Source organism: Bicyclus anynana, chromosome 14, assembly GCF_947172395.1.
Source record: "Bicyclus anynana chromosome 14, ilBicAnyn1.1, whole genome shotgun sequence".
Lineage (NCBI taxonomy): Eukaryota > Metazoa > Arthropoda > Insecta > Lepidoptera > Nymphalidae > Bicyclus > Bicyclus anynana.
This window is the reverse complement of record NC_069096.1, coordinates 15,152,933-15,175,586: the sequence shown is the minus strand read 5'-3', so window position 1 is coordinate 15,175,586 and position 22,654 is coordinate 15,152,933. Positions and strand designations below refer to the sequence as shown.

General features: G+C 36.8%; 1 protein-coding gene across 5 annotated transcripts in view; it reads left to right on the top strand.

Moving 5' to 3' along the window:
- Nucleotides 1–22,654, top strand: part of LOC112045027 (RING finger protein nhl-1) — a 127,632-nt gene that overhangs the window by 82,663 nt on the left and 22,315 nt on the right. For 2 of the 5 annotated variants that reach the window (XM_052885652.1, XM_024081067.2), the window contains exons 1-6: nt 5,955–6,138; nt 16,730–16,890; nt 17,146–18,573; nt 18,792–20,025; nt 20,122–20,294; nt 21,912–22,052. In XM_052885652.1, the coding sequence (XP_052741612.1) occupies nt 16,756–16,890; nt 17,146–18,573; nt 18,792–20,025; nt 20,122–20,294; nt 21,912–22,052 (3,111 nt within the window). In that variant the 5' untranslated portion in view covers nt 5,955–6,138; nt 16,730–16,755. Of the gene's footprint in view, nt 1–5,920; nt 6,139–16,729; nt 16,891–17,145; nt 18,574–18,791; nt 20,026–20,121; nt 20,295–21,911; nt 22,053–22,654 lie in introns of those variants that run through there. The other 3 variants (XM_052885655.1, XM_024081068.2, XM_052885653.1) reach the window with 3 other exon arrangements.

Below are 22,654 nucleotides of genomic sequence, written 5' to 3'. Positions count from 1 at the left end.
TCCCGAGGCTAGGAAATTACGATACGATTTTGATTAGTGTACGCAGCAGAAAATTGAAATTAAAATTATTATTAATTTGCCAGATTGAACAAGGAGTTTCATACAAAGAATATTTGACAGCTTAAGTTGATACGGCGACCTGCAACGTTAATTTTGTAATACAGCGGTGCGAGCTTCAAATTCTTATTTTTTTGTATAGTATCGAATTACGCAGACGGGGAGACAAAATATTGAAACTTGCATTGTAGAGCTATAAAAGCCTCATTACACTACAGTTGCTCTACAGTTCGAAAAGATATCGGCACCGCATCGCCACGAATCGTGAGCTTGTTCCGAGGCGAGACGTTTATTACGATTCCGATTATTTGGAGTTACTGCAACTCCAGGAGTTCCATAAAAAAACTGTTGAACGGCTCGAGTTGATGCGATGACGATACTTTTTTGGGTTGTTATGTGTGATGTGACCCTCTGACTGATATGAGATTGTGTCTTTAATCATGATCTGTAGTAACCTGTTAATTATGTGTTATGTATCAATAGCCTTATATGAAAATATTTTGATGGGGGTTAAAGTTACCTCTAAAATAAATTATTAACACGACAGTCAAACATTTAATTTCTTGTATTTTAAGAAGTTCTGCCAATGTACCTATTGGGCAAAACTTCGACAAGTCGTATTTAGGGAGAACTGAATTGGCACAGGGCCGAAATACTTCCAAAATATCCCAAAATACGTTTACGAATTTAGTGATGTGTTTGTAACCATAAATATAAATGTTATACAGCTATTATTTTATTCTTGACAGGTGTTATTTAGTATTTTTTGTATAGTCGTGTGTAAAATAAGGGCTCTTGTGAGTCATAATACGGCGGTTATATTTTAAACTAGCCAACACCCAGCAGTTTCACCTCTGTAGTTCGAGCTAAAATATAGCCCTTGTCACTAACAAATAACGTGGATTTTGTAGTAAAAGAATTTTCTAGATGGGTTCAGTAAATCCTGAGATTATCCCTTATTATGCCATAAACTTTATAATATTACTATCATCATTAACAACCCATATTCCGGTCACTCTTTATCACGGAATGAGAGGGGTTAGGCATCCACCACGCTGATTCAATGCAGGCAGACTTTACATATGTATGAGAGATAAGAAAATTCTCAGATGTGCAGGTTTTCTCACAATGTTTTTCCCCGCACGAAACGTTTTGCGTCAAAGATTCTAATTAGAACGGCTAAGATGTGTGTTATATGTTTTCTGACACCTACAATTTGTGCTCCTTCAAGACAAGACTGAATAGGCATCTTCTAGGCAAGCGTCATCTTAGACCTAAAATTGCTTTCCAACAGGGATGACTGTAGTCAAGCGCAAACATTAAAAAAAACATTTTTATAGTAGTTACTAGCTGACGCCACGTGGTTTCACCCGTTCCCGTTCCTGAAAGAATACGGGGATAAAATATAGCCTATAGCCTTCCTCGATAAATGGGCTATCTAACACTGAAAGAAGTTTTCAAATCAGACCAGTATTTCCTGAGATTAGCGTGTTCAATCAATCGAACAAACAAACTCTTCAGCTTTATAATATTAGTATAGACAAGTATACTGTATTACTATTACAGATACACAAGAATGTAAAATCATAACATACACTTCATCACAAAATCACCGAATACATAATATTATACTAACGTAATAAATCATTGTGCTCAGTTGTTTGGGTAATTTGTCTCGTTTAGCATTTCCTTGAAATCTTTGCAAAATTACCAGTATTCTATGTTAACGTGTAATTTCCCTCTAAAGTTAATTTCACACTAAGCGCATCACTTGTTTTACTGGAGCGATTTGTTTAATATTCTAGATGTATTACATGCCTACAAAATCATAGAAAAAAGTGATCCGAACTCCACACAGCGCACACTTGGTGCTTACTTACATTATATATTTATGTAAATAAATAGTTTTTACACTTTCAGAACTCCAGAACTCAATATTGTATATTATATTTCATATTGTATGTAATATGTAGGTAGGTTTTATTTTTAAATAACTTTCGTTGTTTATTATGCGACTAAATAAAATTAAGACAATCAGCCACTTTAAACACACACACACACACTACACAAATACTATCTAAATATAGTCTACAATGTCGAGTTGTGTGTTTAATTAGTGTAAAAACTATAATACATAAATATATAATGTAAGTAAACACAAAATTGTGCATGTGTGCGCCCAGTGGAGTAGCTAAATTCGGATCACATTTTGCATTGATTTTGTAGCCAAGTAACATATCTTAAGTTTAACATATCATTGACCACACCACGTTCTTTAGATTTGCCTGGCTTCAGTGTGTTCAGTGCCTTATAGCTTCTCTATAATAACAATGATTTTCCTGCTTCCGTATAACGTTTTCGACGCTGCTCTATATGTTGGTATAATTTTATACTAAAATTCAAATTAGTTCCGACAATACCTCCCCTACCTGCTGAAAATGGAGTCTATTATTTTGAGGTATTGTTAGAACCAAATAACTAACTAGCAAATCCCCCGCGGCTTCACTTGCGAAGTTGACATTAGAATACAGGTATAAAATGTTATAGATTATGTTACTCACAGGTAATATAGCTATAAATTGGTAAATGAATTTTTGAATCAGTCCAATAGTTTCGGAGCCTATTCATAACAAATAGTTAAACAAACAAACTTTATAATTGACTTATGTTAGGCGCTTAGAGTCAAGTCACACAAACTTCGTAAAATGAGGTATGACTATCGCAGGTTCTCGGTCTATAAATAAAAGTTGGTAGTTTCCAAAACTTACTCGTAAAACGAAGTTTACACGTCATAAATCAGCAGTATTTTTACAGTACTATATAACCCTCAGCGTGCCTGGTAGGGTCTATCAGACCCATCCCGGTAGACTTACCAGGCTTACCGTGAAACGTTTTATTACGCATCAAATTTTAAATTTCATTTATTTCACATAGGCTTTGTTTACAATCACTTTTGAAATGTCAAGTTATGTCATGATTTAATGGTGATAATTAAAGTCAAAAAATTAAAGTTTCAAGGGTTCCAAACGCGCCCCCGTCCGAGAAGAGCCCACAACAAACTCAGCCAAGGTTTGTTTTTTGTTTATCACCATTTCACAAGCTTACTTATCTAGAACTAAGTACACAATCGAAAGTATAGTGCAGTTCAACACTAAACGAATTGGGAAACTGTAATGTTTCTCTGGGCATATTTCGTGTATATAAAAATAAATAAATAAACCGTTTTATCATCTATATAATCCTTTGTGCTGTAATAAAAATTTCCTCTAAGCTTGATTTTAATGAAAAATCATCAACAGCCGATTATTATCAGCTGGACATAGGCCTCTTGCATACACTTCTATCACCACGGTCTTGAGCCGCCAGCAACCCTGCAAGTCGTTTGATGCCCTCGGTCTACCAAGCATCATCATCATCATATCAGACGATGGACGTCCACTGCAGGACATATGCCTTTTGTAGGGACTTGTTGATGTGCCCCGCCCTTTGCCAAGCTTCGCGAATCGTTAGGCTATATCGAAAAGATCTTTATTTAAAAAGATCTTTATTTTTAAGTAATGCCACATATCACATAAAATCTAAATTATAACATATTATGGCTTAACTGTCCACTCAAACAGTGGAGCACTAAAGAATGCCCTGTAATATGTGGCACAACCTGGAAAAAGGCCCCAACTCAGCATTTTGCCGCATACTTTCAATAAAAAAAGTATGCAGCACTGATTTTCAGTTAGGACCCAGTTCAGGTGCCGCCACGCACACAGTTCAACACTTAACGTAAACTATTAAATACAATTATTAAGAACTAATTAAAACTAACTAGGTAGACACATTGATTTAGAGAAAAAAAAAAAAAACAGAAAACTTAAACATAACGATGAAAAACAAAATTAATGATACAAATAAAAATTACCTGCAATATAATAATGTATACTTTTTTTTTTTTTGTTAAGAACTCTTATTACTAATTTATCGGTGACTTTGGTTCTTCTGTGGATTTCCTGATTTCTGATTCGATAACGCAAAGATACTCCAAGCATAGTTCCATCGCTCGCTGTGTGATTGTTAGCTTTCTTCTTATCAACACACCAAGAAACCAAGAAAGTAACGAGCATTCTGAGGATTAAATACATTGGATCTAGATCAATGGGCTGAAACTTCAGTACAAAGATTTTTGGACGTAGTAGATTATGCATGTGTTGGTTTCGAACTTAAATTAGTAGGTACAGAAATCAGACAGTAAGCGTAAATAAATTTCAACCACATCCTACATAGTTAGTTGGTCGAGTGGTGTAAATGGTCAAGTGGTGTGAACCTAAGATACGTTAAGACAATCATGAGTTCAAGCCTGGGCAACGGTACCAAAAAAAAAAATCTTTTTGAAACAATTAATTTAAGTGTTTTACAAAACCTCGATGAAAAAAAAAATTAAAATCAAAAATCTCCATTTAAAATTGCCGCTGTTTTAGTTCTAAAATATTCTGTTTGCGGAACTAGTAGCGCTGCTATATCCAACGTTTTCGTGTATGTACCTTCACTTCTTCTCCTTGGAGTAATATATTGTTTGATCTAGATACTTGCAGCAATTATCTAGCCGGCGTGAAACAAAACACGTGGTCGTACGAGCCCACGCGCTGATCAAAGTGACGCATAACTCTGCTGTCGATCAACCCTCTATTTATAATGCTGCACTGCACTGGCATTTGGAGAAAAGGACACTGGGTTATTTATTTATAGATGGGAATTTCGCATAGTCACGGCTCGATTGAACTCGTTTTTATTATGAGCCTTTTATTTATTGGGGGCTTGCATTCGTAATCCGTTATATTGGTTTGTTTCTGATTTATATCTGAAGTATTATACAAATGTTATTATAAAAAAAAAAATTAACGTTCACTGTGGATTTATCTCTACTTTCTGTTCCTGCGGTACGGGGTGTTATTGACCCGTAACGTCAAAAAAAGATATTACAAGCCTTTTTCATTGGAAACTGGCAATCCGTATATCGTAATCCGTTACTGGTATGATTTTATTATATCTGAAACGTATAAATAATATATATTCCTATAACAAAAAAGTAATTTAACAAAGTCTATACACCACTTAAAAATGAGCTCTATAAATTCTCTATCTCAAAAACTACTGAACTGATTTTGATAGAGCTGGAACTCTCTAAGTTTAAAGATTCAAAAATAAATAAAAGCAATTTAATTTTAAGACTTAAGTTATATGAAATAAGACATACACGTTAGAAGTCAGATAGACTAGCATAATTCGGCAAAAACAATTCAATTAAATTTTAACAACATAATATTTTAAATGGGTTGAATTGATCACCTCTTTTTTTAATCGGCTAAAAATTCACCATACATGGCTGCAATATTCAACGTGTTAATCCCGTACTACCAAGCCGAAGTCAAACTTAACACTAAAATATCAAACCTAAATTTTATATGACTTTTCCCCGGAAAAATTTCACCGACATTGAAAATCTACAAAATGCTAATTGCTCACCCATAGAACATAATAAGCTGAACTTGTCCACAGAACTAACGAAGCAGTACAATCTAAAACCTTAATCCAAAATGACCCATTTCCCCGGAAAAATTTCACCGACATTGAAAATCTACACAATGCTCATTGCTCACCCATAGAAAATAACAAGCTGAACTTGGCCACAGAACTAACGAAGCAATACAATCTAAACCCTTAATCCGACATGACCCATTTCCCCGGAAAAATTTCACCGACATTGAAAACCAACAATGCTCGCCCATAGAAAACAATAACGCGTGTCCAATGACCTTTCAAACGTCCAAAAGTATCCGTGACGGTTTCATCTGCTCACGCGCCGCTCCGAAAATAAACCCCTCCGTTCCCGTATCGTGTTGCCTTCAGTATACCAAAGGACTTGACAGTCGCCGCATGTGATATACCTAGTCGGACCTTATTAAGTGACAGCGCAAACATGACAAGTAACTAAGTGCAACTACCCCCCAGATTTTTTTCCCAGCTTGTGATTTTTTTTTAATTTTGGATTTCTCTTCGAGTGCCCTTTTCTAATGTTAGCCGCTGAACGCTGTAAGTATGCGCTTTGGTTTTAAAATAACTGCTAACCGACAAGGTAATATGTACGGAAATAACTGCTAACGTGTTTTTTTGGTTAACCTAAATTCTGTACCTACATCTAATATTTATTTATGTTTTTTTTTTGTAAAAAATATACCTATGCGTGGGGAGGATCAGTGATCACGGTTTTTCCGGTATTTAGTAACTCAATAAATTTTTTCACTAACTACTTGTCATAATTTACTATAGGTTTTGTATTATTGTTGTTTATTGGTATTTGCCCCATTGCTGCGTAAAGAAAGAGTTTCAGGACAAAAGCAATAACCTAATAAATAAAGGAATAACCAAGCATTCAGCAAGTTAACAAAGTACTTTATTAAGTAAATAATATAAAAAACACAAACAAACAAAAGACAACTTATAAAATTATTATTCTTTCCTCAGTAGCATACTCTTACAATGATTTTCGTGGTACCAAAAAACCTTTGTCATGTTAAAAATAGCTGACATTTTAAGTTTTTTAAGAAAACAATATGAAATTCGGAATGAAGATAGATCATACCCCGATTTCACACAATATCTACTTATCTCCTGGAAAATCGATGGTTTCCGCGAGATTTATGAAGAATTGAATTTCATGCGTACGAAATAGCCAGAAAGCCAATGCTGGTCGTTTCCCTACCAACCCGGACCAACGACATCAAGCGACTCCCTGTCCTACAAGGAGTCGTTGGATGTTAATGGCTCACATATGGCCTATGTCCAACAGTGGACGTCCATCAGCTGATAATGATAATGATAATGCGCGATTACCTGAGGCTTAAACATATAGTAGGTGCTTTATTTTTTAATTAATTCCTAAAGCTATAACTTAAGCGTGATTATTTAAACCTGCTTGTAACATATTTGATTTGGTTGGACTGTTTATTTTTTTTATTTTTAATTTAATAAGTAAATCTGCTAACTTATTTAACAAAAGTAATTAATTCTTTGTATTATTATATTCCTTTGTAACAATACAAAGAAGTACTGGAAAAAATCTATAAATTAAATTATATCATATAATTTTTTACCGGATTCAACAGATCGATTGGATTTGATTTTTAATGCTAGTATTTATTTTGGTTAAGTAATATTTAAACAATATTTTATATGGAAATTAAAAAATCAGAAATATAACATAAACACGTAGGTACATCTGCAGTTCAAAACATAACTTCCTTCCTATACAAAATACTTAAAAATTGATAAATTTAAAACATTAATAAAAGAAAAAGATCAAACATATCTTTTGAATCCATTCATTTCTGTTGAAAACTTATAAGAATATTACAAACACAAAGCCCGTTTTTCACTTTTCATTTTCTTTTCACTTCACGTTAACGGAAGTGATTTGTTTTCTTGAAAATCGGAACGATTCTTCGGAAAATTCACGTGGGATTATACGTGACTTCAGTCTTAAGAATTGTGTGAATTTTCTGTATAAAATGAAACGATTTAACACGTATGTGTTTAATAATCATGGTGTTTTGTTTAATAATCTCGATAAGCGTCTTCTCTATCGTAACGGATGTTAATTGTGGTCAAACAATATTTCAGCTTTTTTTTAATTAATTATTCTATTTTCAATGACAAGTTAGCCATTGACTGCGATCTCACCTGCAGGCTAATACACTAACTTTGATGTATATTAGTTGACATAATATACTTACGAAATTTAGATTCTATTTAACAAATGTCATCCGGTTCCTACTGATAACCCTTCATGGATATCGTACTGTCAGTAGAAGACTTATCTCAGTAGATTCGATGTTTATTTTAATAAGTTGTTAATAAAGACTAAATTAGTGAATAGGCTGATACTAAGTGAGGATGCAGTCTAAGATGGAAGCAGGCTTACCAGTGACAAAAGTGTTTACCTAGGGTATGCACTCTACGTATAGTTGGCACAAAATGCACAATTCCTTCTCCAATTCTGGTTCGTAATTACACCTTTGCAATTTTTGCATCTATGAAGTGCACGCCGACGGTTTCTACGTGACATCGTACCGGAACGTTAAGTCGCTTGGCGGTACGTCTTTGCCTACCATCAGACCAGACCTGAGCCAATTAAAAAAAAAAAACCTAAATTAACCCGCGCTGGAAATCGAACCCAGGACCTCTCAGAACCTGAGCACTAACCAACTGCGCCAAAGACGTCTTCATACATTCTAATTTCACCACTTATCAGCGTCTAAAAGTGAACAAAGCGTGTCTGTGTATAAATATTTAAATAAACGTCCGACGTAGCAGCGGCCTTCAAGCCGTGACGTTGTGTTTTATTCATTGCAATTCATATCTTTTGTGTTCCCGCCGCCGACACGTCATTGCCTGAAAAACGTGTTCTGTGTACTCTTATTAAACTGGTATTTGTACATTTGAATATATCATCGTCTCTACGTATTTCCTTATTCGTTTCTTGAGAATCATCGACTCTACGTATTTCCTTATTCGTTTCTTGTGAATCAGAATTTTATTTGTTCGAATTAGATTCGTTATAAAATATCATGTTGCGTTATTTTTACAAAATTTCATTATTTATTGCAATTCATTCTGTGTTTCAGTCGTCGACACGTCATTGCATGAAAAACGTGTTCTTTGCACTCTCAGTAAATTTGTATTTGTACATTTAAATATAGCCTCATCTCTACGTATTTCCTATTCCTTTCTTAAAAATCAAAGTACTTGTTCGAATTTCATTTAAAATACATAGTAAAAGGTCTTGTTGTCTTTATTAACGTATGAAATGCAATATCATCGCTATTTTTTACAAAAATGATAAATTTAAATATATTGCAAAATATTGTGAAATTATCCAAGATGAATTCATCTACTTAATAGTTTAACGGATGAGAAAAATAATTTTAAATATTGAAATGCCACTACGGAAATAAACTCATCATAATTGATTACTTTTGTGGAGGATTTTGGAGAGTCCAAACCACAGGGATACGCGTATAAATAAAACACGTAATTCTTGTTATGTGCGATCGCTTCAGGCTTCGAGAGTGAAGTGTGTGAATTATTATTGGGGTTCGGAATTATATGGGATTAGAAGCGCTCGCATCCTCGTATCTTTATTGCAGGTGTAAAAATATATACAAAAGAGACAGAGTTATAGACATGAAAGAGATAGCCTTAAATGATAAGCGAGATAGCAATAGTGTGTGATTAGTACAATGCATATTCATTAGAAAGAGACAATATTACAATTAAAGTGATGCAGAATTACAGAAACAACTATGTAATAACATTACAGATGGTTTACAATATAATATTAATACTTAACATTATTGGTTAATCGGTCTTTTTATCTATACGTAATAATTACTTAGTATCTACAGTCTCTAATACTCTTATAACTAGTTATCCTAATATATGTACAAGTGATTCTTAATCTACAACAGATACACTTAACTATGAATACATATTAATGAGGAAATAAGGAAGGAAGTACTAGTTATTACCTAATATATAATATAATGTATATATCATCTAAGAAAGTACTAATTTATCGCCAACAAGAATTGATAGTTCTTAACTATGTGTAACAATTCTTAACAACTTTATTATTAACTCGTATTTCAATCTGCTGGTCATCTATTCATTATTTTGATCTTTTTTATCAACTTGTTTAAATAAACATCAAATCAATTGACAAAATATCATTTACTTACTATGTGGTATCCACCACGTAAGCGCCGGATGACATTTTTACATATAATCTCAATTTCGTATAAGTCAACTAGCACACGCCAAAGATAGTTGATATGCTACTGGTTGTGAACTTCAGTTCCCAAGAAACCAGTGTTTAGATTTCCTGAGTGACAAACCTCCTCGCAATACGCGTCAAGAAACTGTATCCAATCCCGTTTAGTTTGTAATGACAAATGATTGAAACGACTAACAAAACAATTTTGTAAACAACATAGTTGTCATCCAGTGCTTACTGTTGGATATCATACAGCAGAAGGCTTCAAAAGTAGATTTAAAAAACAAGAAAGCCAATATTGAACAAAAGTTTCAAAATATTTGTCAGGACAACTTATTTGACCTTGAGTGGAGTCACGCACATGTGAACGTTGTGTGTAGGGTTAAAGGATCCTTTGACATTTACAAACACTCCCCTTTTACACTCACAAGCATACTCACCGTATGACAAGCGCCTTGTATCGCAAATCTTTCCCGCCAATCGATCGCTACCCCTCGCTAACTCCCTACTCTTTACGGAAACAAGTCGCGCTACGTAGCGTCGGCACGAGCCAACACGATATCGAGCGACGTCATATGCGTCTCAGACTACTATTTCCTACAATACAGTATGTAGATGATATTTTGTCAATTGATTTGATATTTATTTTAATAGATTAATAATAAAGACCAAAAGACTGAATAGGCCAGTAGATAACGTGTCTCAGACGCGAAGCTCCACTCAGCTTATATGGAGCATGGGCTGCCAACTTTCTAGCTTCATAAAACGTGGTATGTGTGACTACTGCAAGCTATTGGTCCACATACTTTCAGTTGAGACGGTATATGAAGGAAACGATAAAAAGAATCCACCAACCTTTTTCAAAATAACTCTGACACTGCAATAAACAAGAGATACGATCATACGCCTCAGTCCGCAATAAACTTAATCTTGTCCCAAGCATTTGTGTATTTTTGACAATTCCACACATCCTCAATGACATTGGTCAAGTTCATACATCGTGTGCGGAATTCCTCTACAAATATTTATGCGGATTGCAATTATTGCTTTCATCCAACTGCCGGGCCATAACAAAACACTGTATCTAAAAAAACATTTATTGTTAAAAAATCGCAATTCCTTGTATTTAACATTATTTATTAATACAGTCATGTCTCAGTAATTCTTAAATCTTAAAAATATTTAAATACCAGTTTAAGTAATCACATGCAAGGAACTAGTGTATGAGTGTAGCCACAAAACACTGTATCTAAAGATACAGTATAATGTCATGGCATGGTAGCGGAGATCTGGAATGAATACAGTTTACCAATAAGATTTCTAACACTTTATTAACCCGGTGTGAATGAGGTGTAAAATTGTCACAGTAACTGTAAGGTGGGTATTGCATACCCAAATATAGATTTGTTGATTTTGATAACTTGAATGACTTTAGAATAATACTTATTACTACATCATATTAATAACAATAGGAAAATGATATGGTAAAGTTATAGCTAGAAAAGTATTTATATTTCTTTAAAAACCAATGTAATTATTTTAAAAGCATAAATCATCAACACTTTGAAACGAAGACTTAAAATCCAAACATTTGGGAAAATTAAATTATTAGTGCACATTAATTATAAATTGATTTACTTAAATAATTTAGTTTCAAAAACATTCTAATTATACTATACAAATTACCTCAGGTAAGCTTTTTCGGAGCGGTTTTGTTCCATGTTTAATGGGTTTTCACGTGTAGTTTGCTCGTTTGCTGACGCAACTGTCACTTGACATCACTCTCTGCACCACCCTCTCCATCTACTGAGCTAGCCGAATCCGCATAATTCCGAAATATTAAGTGTTTTACAAATCGTTGTATAATCGGGTATGAGATACCCGACATCACTTACGGTGGGTTAAAACTAAAACGGTCACAAGAGAATCAGGACTGGTGATTTGTGTAAATAAATTACTGAATGACGTCACACAGCTCAAAAACTCTATCGGTTTCAACATGTCCAACTACTGAGGTTCGAGACTCTTAGGAGACATCTTTAGACATACGTTCACTAGACCGACATCCATAATATAATTATACGTTTTTTAGATGTCTAGAGGAGTTTCTAACATCGCCCAAAACAACCGATGATACCACTGTCATTACAGTAAACACACAATACAAACAAAAAAATTAAACACTACATGTTATTTAAAACTGTGACAGGTGTAAAAAGATGGAACTTTGTCTCATTAAGAATCATACGCAAGTGATTTGGCTAAGAGCTATAATGAGTCATTACACACTACGCAAATGAAAGCAAAAGTAAGGCGTATTACAATTTCTTTCTTCAGTGTCTGACCTTGCTAGCTTTTTTGTTGGTTTTTATTTTGTTACGTCGTAGGTATCTGTAGTTTAATGTGTCTCGTACGGGAAGGGACAACAAGGTTTTGAAAATATTGTTTCATACATAATACATACAAAGTGTATACGTCAGACCCGATCCACAAAACGTTAACCGTTTTTTAACGTATACTGTCTTAACCAATGATTTTATGTCTTAACGAATAAACAGCATATACCATTTCCATAGAAAGGTTCATCATTATCAACCCATTATTGGCTCACTGCTGAGCTCAAGCTCTCTTGAATCTCTCTCTTCTTAGAATGAGAGGGGTTAAGCCAAAACGTTCACACGATGTTAATATCTACGAACAACACGTATGATATATATGTTTATAATATCTACATAGGCATACGTACGTGAAAACGTAAAAACATATAGGACATTGCATTGTAAAAGTAGCGTTACGAGCGAATTTCTACCGTCGAGTTTTATTTAGATCGCTATGTTGAGGATTAAACGCTTGTCCACTGAATTCAATTCGTGAATTTTAGCAAAACGGGTTATAGGAAGAATGAAAGCAACTGATGTATGTAATACACGTATCTAAAAACCTCAAAAACAATTTTCTACACCTATAGGTAATAAACATTGCGAACTGCATTAAAATGGTAAATTTTTTGATAAACACTACATTAACTTATTAAGCTCGATACAAACCTCAATGTATAATACTAGTTGATTAGGAGAACTTATAAATTGATTTATTTGCATCTCTATTTTAGTAATTGTTATCAAAACACGTTATATATTTGTAATTTTATTTCAGCTCACAGGCGTATGACCAAAGAAAGTAATAATATTATTATTTTATATTAATATACGATTAATTTCTTATATTACGATAAGCGATTGATTTCGCATACGATCCTGAAAAAAGAAATACTAAAACGCTTAATACTACGACGATTGAAGGTTTATCTTTGAACGTACTACCTACACCTATTACCTACATAGTTACCTACTACCTCCAAAAACGTCCTACGTCCATAATTACGTAACAGTAGTTTTGTAGGTTACATTAGGGTACATTCTAGTAGGATTAAAGATATACAAAATTTCAGTTTTTTATAAAATGACTAGCGGACGCCTGTCGACTTTGTCGCCTGAAATGTATTTTTTTATAACATTATACAATAATGTTAGAAGAAAAATAATATAGATAAGTTACATAAACCACATTCGATGTTTACAGCTGTCACACGAAAATTATTTAAGCGGCATTGTCAACGGCACGATGACAGTGCAGCAACTGAGCTAATTAGCATTAAATAGCTTTGCTAATTAGCATAGTTTTAATCCTATCTACCTCTTTTATTCTTCTAATATCATTGCCATTATAGATATAATATACATGATGCCCTGGTCAACACAATATTATAGACCAATATAAATTAACTACACAGCGGACGTTCCTATGACGTTCATCCCAGACTCTATTCGCAACTCAACGAAAACATTCATTGACGAAACTTCCAAAAATATCGATCACGATTCCCGTTTTAAATAGAATAAGCGGTAATCAGGCGTCACCAACATTTGAGGGCGTTTAGAATTCAACAAAAAAGTCGCAGAAATCTTCACGCACTGTTTATTATTTCCCACGCATATATTTCTGGCGAGTCTATTGTGCGTAAAGTAATGGACAAAGGGCCTGCTATAGTCAGACGTGCCTCATGAAGACAAAAAATATGTCAGCCAATGAGAGAACATCCTAAGATAAAATTATGATAAAATCAAAGTTGTTATTTATTTAAAATGTTAATTAAAAGGATTATAAGTTGTATATATTTTTTTATAATTATTTACAAGTTAGCCCTTAACTACAAAATCACCTGATGGTAAGTGACGGTGCAATATATGATGAGAGCGGACTAACTTGTTCATAATTTATACCCGATTTTCTCACAATGTTTTTCCTTCGTATGTGATATTTAATTGAAAATTCACATAACTGAAAAGATAGAGGTGCAAGCCCCGGACTGAACTCGAACCTACACCCTCCAGAATCAGAGGCAGAGGTCTTATCATACAATGCACCTCTAACTTTTCAGTTAGTGTGGTGTTTAAGAAATTAAATATCACGTGTCTCAAACGGTGAAGGAAAAACATCGTGAAGAAACCTGCTTATCAGAGAAGTTTCTCAATTCTCTGTCGGTGTGAAGTCTGCCAATCCGCATAAGGCCAGCGTGGTGGATTAAAGCCTAACCACTTTCATTCTGAGAGGAGACTCGGGCTCAGCATTGAGCCGAGTATGGGTTGATAATGATGATGACGATGAGAACAATTGAGAGTCTGGACCCTTAAAAACCTGTTATCTTCCAAAGTCACCACAGTCCAATTGGCTTCCGTATCTATGGTAGGAGTACGATGGGCTGACAAACATTCAGCTTTCATAAAATTCGGTATGTATGGCCATGGTAGGCTTTTGTTCTATTATCACGACTAAGGTCCGTTTATATCTTCAGACACAATGCGTCACAGAGAAGTACCGTGGCAGACACCTACAGACACCGTCTATTCACACTGCCTAGCAGGTAGCTAGAGACACTTAAAGTCCTTTTCATTAAAGAAGTCCGTCCAGACGCGCCGCTAATGACGTCTTTATGGCGCTCATTGTCATTTGGTAATGGCGGTCTTATTGTCATTTGTGTAAGGCGCTGTGAATTTTAGTTCAGGTTTCATGTACAGACATGAACCGGACAGACAAAATATTCTTTCCGCGAATACTGGCCGGTCACGGCCCGTGTCTGTCAACGTCTGCACGGCCGCGTTACGACATATATAAACACGTTAATAAATACTGTATAGAAGAATATTATTTTGTCTGCCACAGCTCGTGTCTGACATGCTAAATGTCTGTAGATATAAACGGACCTTTAAAGAGACATTCCTCGCCCTCTATGATCCCTCCATTCTGAATATTTGCGATATAAAAGTGTCGCCCACGCTTTTCTTTTTGACGCTTTGTACAGCTTTGTTGGGTGGATTTTTGCACGAAATATCGCACTTCAAATATTTTAAAAATATTTTATCATCACCGTCCAAATATAGAACCGAATTATCTCTAGATTATACCAAACGTATTAGTCAAGCATATTTATGCATAGAAATTAATATTTAATCGCTATAGCGGATAAAATAGCGAATGAATAAAAAAGCGGACAAAGAGAATTACGATGTTTTAAAATAATTGCTTTGATAAAAACAAAATTGTATATATCAAATATTATTGATAGGTAATTACTATTTCACGTAAAAGTAAAAAACACATTACACTGCAAAATACACCTATTGTAACCTATTTTGGTCTTTCGTTGTTTCACTATTCGTTTTTAATTTTTTTTTCTTTTTTTTTATTATACTTTACAAGTTAGCCCTTGATTATAATCTAACTATTTGGAATAAATATAAATTTTACCGACTTCAATGACCAATTTCAGTTATTTTGATTTTAACACAATATTACTGAACCGATTTTTATGAAATTGAAATGGGACCAATCTGGAAGTTACCCTATCAAACAAAAAATAATTTTCAAATAAGTTAATAAATGTCAAAGTTATGAGGTAACAAACATAAAAAACATACGCGTCAAATTGAGAACATCCTCCTTTTTGAAGTCGGTTAAAAATAGGTAGGTATTGGGGGTAATGTAAAATAGTAAACATTAGAGCTATGACTGTCTCCAGTCTGTGAGACACAAACTAAGAGATTATTTAACCAACCTCAGCCAGTTTTTGTTTATAACCATTTCCCAATATTATTCAAAAGATGAAATTGTCAAACAATCATCAGCGGTCCTTGTAAAGCCCGTAGAGTACAAATGGTCACACGTGAGACGCCGGGCAGCTATTTATAAGTGCAGCCGGATCTTTAACTACATCGCATACGCCAAATTTAAACAAGGCACTTATTTTAGCATCACATTACCGTAAAACACACACGTCAGCATACCTTTGCATTCATACAGAATTGAGTACCTAATAAAGAATACCTAAGGAAACATTTACATCTTTTAAAAAAGAGCAACAAGTGAGAGTTAAACATTTCTAAAGAAAACACAATAAAAATGAATAAATAATATGACCTAAGAAATAAATTAATTAAAAATAAAATTTTGGGAGTATTCAAGTCTCAAATTAGATATTCTTTACGATTCGATAGAACGATAATGAACAAGACCTTATTAAAAAAAGTGTCAACTAGACTATTGCGACGAATCGCTTTGTCAAATGTGGATTTAAATAAAACTAATTTAAGTCATAACGATTACTAAGGAACGCTCTCCTGTACCTACGAATATTTTCTGTGCTCTTTCCAAAGTAGCGATGACTGACATTGTCTAGATATTAAACATCTACACTTTACATCAAGTGTGATCGCAATCCACCACAAAAAAAAAACTAAAATAAAAACGAAGTTCCACTATCCTCTTTTGAAATGCTTTTTTTTTCTTTTACAGATACTTAACGAGGAGAAATTTAAAAAATGGAACAGTTTGAGTCCCTGCTGACATGTTGCGTGTGCTTGGACCGGTTCAGGAATCCGAAGCTGTTGCCATGCCAGCACAGCTTCTGTATGGAGCCGTGTATGGACGGCCTAGTCGACTACGTAAGGCGACAGGTACGCTTGTTTTTTTTATATTACCAACTGGAGGACCTCCGTTACTGCGTTCACGTAATATTCTGTTTTCTTTTAGAAATCCCGCTGGAACCATGGGTTTTTAATCTTTTTTATAATCTCTAAACTAAATTTTATCCTTTATTTAGTAGTTAAGCCGTGAAAAGTTAACAAACCAACAGTGTTCACAATATTCATTTACTTTGTTACTTAGCATTTATTTCTAAAACAATTCCGATTTTATTGTTTTTTTTTCAGGTTAAATGTCCAGAATGTCGTGCAGAGCACAGAATCCCTTATCAGGGGGTGCAAGGCTTCCCTACAAATGTCACGCTGCAAAGGTTCCTGGAGCTGCACGCAAATATTGCTGGGGAACTTCCGGATCCCACAGCTGGGCAGGTTATGGAAAGGTGCAACGTATGCTCAGAGAAAGCATATTGTGCACCTTGTGCCCATTGCGACAAAAAAGTTTGTGAAGACTGCAAATCTGCTCATATGGAAGTTCTCCGAAGAGAAATTGCTCGCATAAATAACCAAATACGACGAGGTGTAAATAGAATTCAAGATATATTAGCTATAGTAGAAAGAAATACGTCCAATCTGCAAACAAACTGCGGTGCAGTGGCTGGAGAAGTTGATGAAATACACAAAAGACTTTCAAAGGCTCTCAAAGACCGAACTGACTTTTTACGCAATGAGATAGACCGCTACTTAGCTACTGAACTTAGAAATTTAACACACCTTAAGGACAATTTAGAATTAGAGTTAAGTAACATTCAAAGCAATAGTGATCTCGCTGATAAATATATGAATGATGATGTTGAATGGGAGGATACGGAACTTGTTGATACTAAGGAAATTTTCCTAAAAACAGTGGAGTTCCTTAGAAACTTTGATTATGAAGCTGGTGATTATAATCGTAGGATAAGATTTATAATGACCCACGACCCTAATCAACTCGTAATGCATGTGGCTAGTTACGGAGAGTTAAATATTACTCATCCGAATGCTTATTCAACTGGTCTTCAACAAAATCAAGGTTTGACAAGATCAAAGAGTGATCATCGATTAGCTACACAATTCCGCCAACAAGAGGAAGCAAAGGGGTGGATGGAAAATGAAGAACCAATTTTAGGTGGTCGTAAGTTTGGTGAACGTCGTCCTCCTCCACCAGAAAAACACACGAGAGACTACGGCACAGATGACTACAGTGGTTATGAATCAGAGCACAGACCCTCTCGTAGATTCCGTTCGCGTTTCGTGAGGAGCCATCAACAAGATAACGACTCTGATACCGAAGTCACAACTCGTGCGACAAAAACCGAGCAAAAGGAGAAAGAAAAAGAAAAAGTTGCCGATACGGAAGACGCGACTCGAGGTCCTCTCAGTGGAATATTTAGGCTTAGTGATTGTCCCCGGGTAATGCAACGAATTTTAGATGTAGAAAGTGGTAAAAAGAAGGAAAAGAAGGAACCACCACCGCCACCGAAACCAGTTCAACCGACGCCTCAGAGACAGCGTCCTCCACCTCCAGTGAGGCAACAGAGTGAAGATGACGAAATCACGCGCCTCAAACGACAAAATAAAGGAGCGGCTTCATCTCAAGAACCAGATCGCGCACCACCGCGACCCGTAGAAGAAGAAAGAAATACAACGAGTCGTAAGCCACCGACACCAGCTCGTGAGGTGAGTTGGGAAGATGAATAAAAGTGACGAAACAAAACGAAGTACCTACAACTTAGAAAATTAATCATCGATACTAACACGGAAAACGCAATAACTAACTAGGGCATTCCATAATTACACTCCACGTTAATTCATACTCACATAAACACAAACAACACAACAAAATTTATAACACATCGCGTTACTGGTGCAATACCGAATTTCAATATATTCCTCAGGCCTCCAGCGACGGTGAATCCGATGATGAATCTGTTGGATCTCTGCAAAGAAATCAGCGGAAGAATACCGCGCCTGTACCCAAACCAACAGTCACGAGAAGGCCTTCTGCGTCCGAAACAGCTTCTGCACACCGGCCAGCGGCCCGTGCAGCTAGCACTGAATCTAGCGCCTCCACAGAGAGTTCCGGCTCGGCGGTCAAACACACAGGTGCGATTTTAAGCATCGAAGAATTGAAAGCGAAATACAGCACTGATGAGGCGAAACCAAAACCAAGATCTCGTTTTTTGTCCGCAGGCAATGAAAGACCAACACCGGCGACAACGAATGGAACAGCCGGCGGCGCACAACGGGTACAAAGTCGTTTTGTTGGGTCTCAGAGACCCACGCCTGCCCCAGCGCCCGCCGAGCCGGCGCACGAGGACTCCGACACGAGTTCCGAGGAAGAAACTGACTCCTCGGAGGAGAGCGAGGAGGAGCCTGTTACGCAAAGGAAGCCCGAAAGTCAGACGATGGCGCGAACTGACATAGGTCCCCTTCTAGCTAGAAGTAGCAACGCTCGAAGTGACGCACAAGACAACAAAAGTAAAGATAAAGATGCGCCTGCCCAATCGCGATACCGTACTCGGCCCTCATCACAACCCGAAGAAGAACCTGCTCCTCGATATGGCGCTAGTGGATCTTCATATAGCAGTCGCTACGGGAATAAACCGAAAGATGAAGAACTGACATCCTCCTTAGACGACGATACGAAATATCCGACCGCCCGATCGAGGTATCTCGCCTTGAAAGAGCGGCGCAATCGTCTCGCACGTAGTAAGAGCAGCCATACGGGTTTCGGTGGAGGCGATGATGATGAAGACGAGCCAGTTTCACCGACAACCGCTTCCCCATCAGCATATCTTGCGGCTCGATACGGCTCCGGCACCGGTGGTTCGGAGTTGTCTCGCAGCCGATCATCCCACGCGCTAAAATCGAGAGAGAGCTCCCCCGAACGCCCAGTGGCCGGCGAGAAGGACGGAGCGGCCTTGAGTTCCTGGGCGAGGTACTTGAAGAGCAAGTACGGCTCGCGAGGGAAGGAGCGCGATCCGAGCGGTACATCCTCGAGCACGGCCCGTCGCCTGTCTCTCGGGCTGCCTTTGCGCTCGGCGAACGAGCTTGCCAGTTCTGATGACGATTCAAAAAACGCGGCAGGCTCCCCCATCTCCCCTACGGCGGCTACAGCAGCGGTAGCAGGTTAGAATGACGAGTGGCGTGTACATAGGTTTGCGGCTTCTGACTTGGATTTCCCAACCCGTTGAGACATGTTTCTAATCTCGTTTTTTTGTGCAGGTTTCGCAGCAGCAGGTTCCTCCCCTAGGAGCCAGTATCTGCAGAAACGCCGTTTACAATTCAGCGTGGGGAATAGGGGGAGCGAACCCGGTTGCTTTACATGGCCTCGTGGCATCGCTGTAGGACCCGACAACATTATGGTCGTGGCCGATTCATCCAACCATAGAGTACAAGTAAGTTGAGCTAATAATTTAATTAACTCGTGCTAAATATGAGAATCATTATCAACATATTTTTATTGGTAAGGGTAGGCCTCTCTTCTTAAATAAGATTTGATGCATCCTAAATTCCGTCTTCCTAGAAATCGTTGGCCCGATTTAACATCACCACCAACTTCGAATTACTACTAAAATCTCAAAGAAAAGATAAACTCAATATATTACCGCCAAAATACTAAAAGCATTATTTAATTTCATTTTGAAATTATTTAATAACATACTAACAATAATAGTATGAGTTTTGACACGCATGAGAATATTTCAAACTAGAATTATATTTATTCACTCGATGCAAAACCTCTGTGCAACGATGTGAACCAGCAAATATCAAGGGGATTTAAATCAGGCCAACGAAACTGAGATCTATAAAGTTATGCAAACTTTGCCAACATTCTGGAACTGTATAAGTCGTTCGTTATCAACCCATATTCGGCTCACTGCTGAGCTTGAGTCTCATTTCAGAATGAGAGAGGTTAGGCCAATAGTCCACCACGCTGGCCCATTGCGGATTGGCGGACTTCAGACACGCAGACAATTAAGAAAACTCTGGTATGCAGGTTTCCTCACGATGTTTTCTTTCACCGTTTGAGACACGTGATATTTAATTTCTTAAAATTCACACAACCGAAAAGTTGGAGGTGCATGCTCCGGACCGAATTCGAACCCACACCCTCCGGAGTCGGAGGCAGAGGTCATAATATCCACTGGGATATTACGACTGCATAAGTAAATCAACATATTTCAAAAGTTTTTGTAATATAATTCTGACTATTGTAGGTTAGTTAGGTGCATTTTTCAATATTCGGCTGAGTTTGGTTTAATTGAAAATGGTTTCTGTTGTCATTGGCAATAGAAGATTTGCACGATATTTAGGTGATTAAATGCAGTTGCTAAATTGCTGTTTATTAAAACAATTCTATTACTCTAATCATTTTCAAATTTGTTTGTCTAAATGTGAATTTCACAATAATTAATTAGACAGATCTATGAAACCTATTGAGAGGAGACTCGAGCTCAGCAGTGAGACGAATATGGGTTGATGATAATGATGATGATTATGAGAACCTACTAGTTAAAGTTAGTGAAGTTTGTTACCAAACTCATCGGAAACGGCTGGACCGATGTTTACGAAATTCTGATTACAAATCGGGTAGGTCTAAGAATCGGCCAACATATATTTCATATATTTCTTATACCCCTAAATAACCAGGGTAGGCCACCCTTGATATCAATACTAATATATTATCTATATCTATACTCTATCCTAATATATAACGCTGAAGAGTTTGATTGTTTGATTAAACGCGCTAATCTCAGGAACTACTGGTCTGATTTAAAAATTATTTCAGTGTTAGATAGCCCATTTATCGAGGAAGGCTATAGGCTATATATTATCTCCGTTTTCCTACGGGAACGGGAACCACGCGGATAAAACCGCGCGGCGTCAGCTAGTTCTATATAAATTGATATTTGTCTTCAGATACCGTTAATATATACTTCTAAAGCTCAGGTATTTCTTAGGGCGATTTATTCAAAGAGCAGAGAAACCAAAGAAAATGTCTTGGTCCGCAGGTGTTCGATTCGAATGGCATCTTCGTGAAGGAGTTCGGCCAGTACGGCAGCGGCGAAGGAGAATTCGACTGTCTCGCCGGCATCGCCGTAAACCGCATCGGACAGTATATCATCGCTGACCGATACAACCATCGGATACAAGTGAGTTACTGTCATATCTATAGGGTGCTCGGGAGTTTATTTTTTTTTCTTTACAAGTTAGCCCTTGACTACAATCTCACCTGATGGTAAGTGATGATGCAGTCTAAGATGGAAGCGGGCTAACTTGTTAGGAGGAGGATGAAAATCCACACCCCTTTCGGTTTCTACACGGCCTCGTACCGGAACGCTAAATCGCTTGGCGGTACGTCTTTGCCGGTAGGGTGGTAACTAGCCACGGCCGATACCTCCCACCAGCCAGACCTGGACAAATTAAGAAAATCTCAATCTGCCCAGCCGGGGATCGAACCCAGGACCTCCGTCTTGTAAGTCCACCGCGCATACCACTGCGCCACGGAGGCCGTCAAATATTTCCCATAACTTCAACGTGTTGACGATCCGCCCTACTGTGTATCGACCAAAATATGGTCGATTGCGTAGTGTTTTATTTTTTACCTTTTGGTTATTTTAGCCCCTTTTGTGTCACACTCTTACTTATATTACACATAGTAAAAAGAACAAGGATAGCAATAGGTCCCTCACTACTTCTACAAAACATTGAGGAGACTCGAGCTCAGCAGTGAGCCAAATATGGGTTGATAATG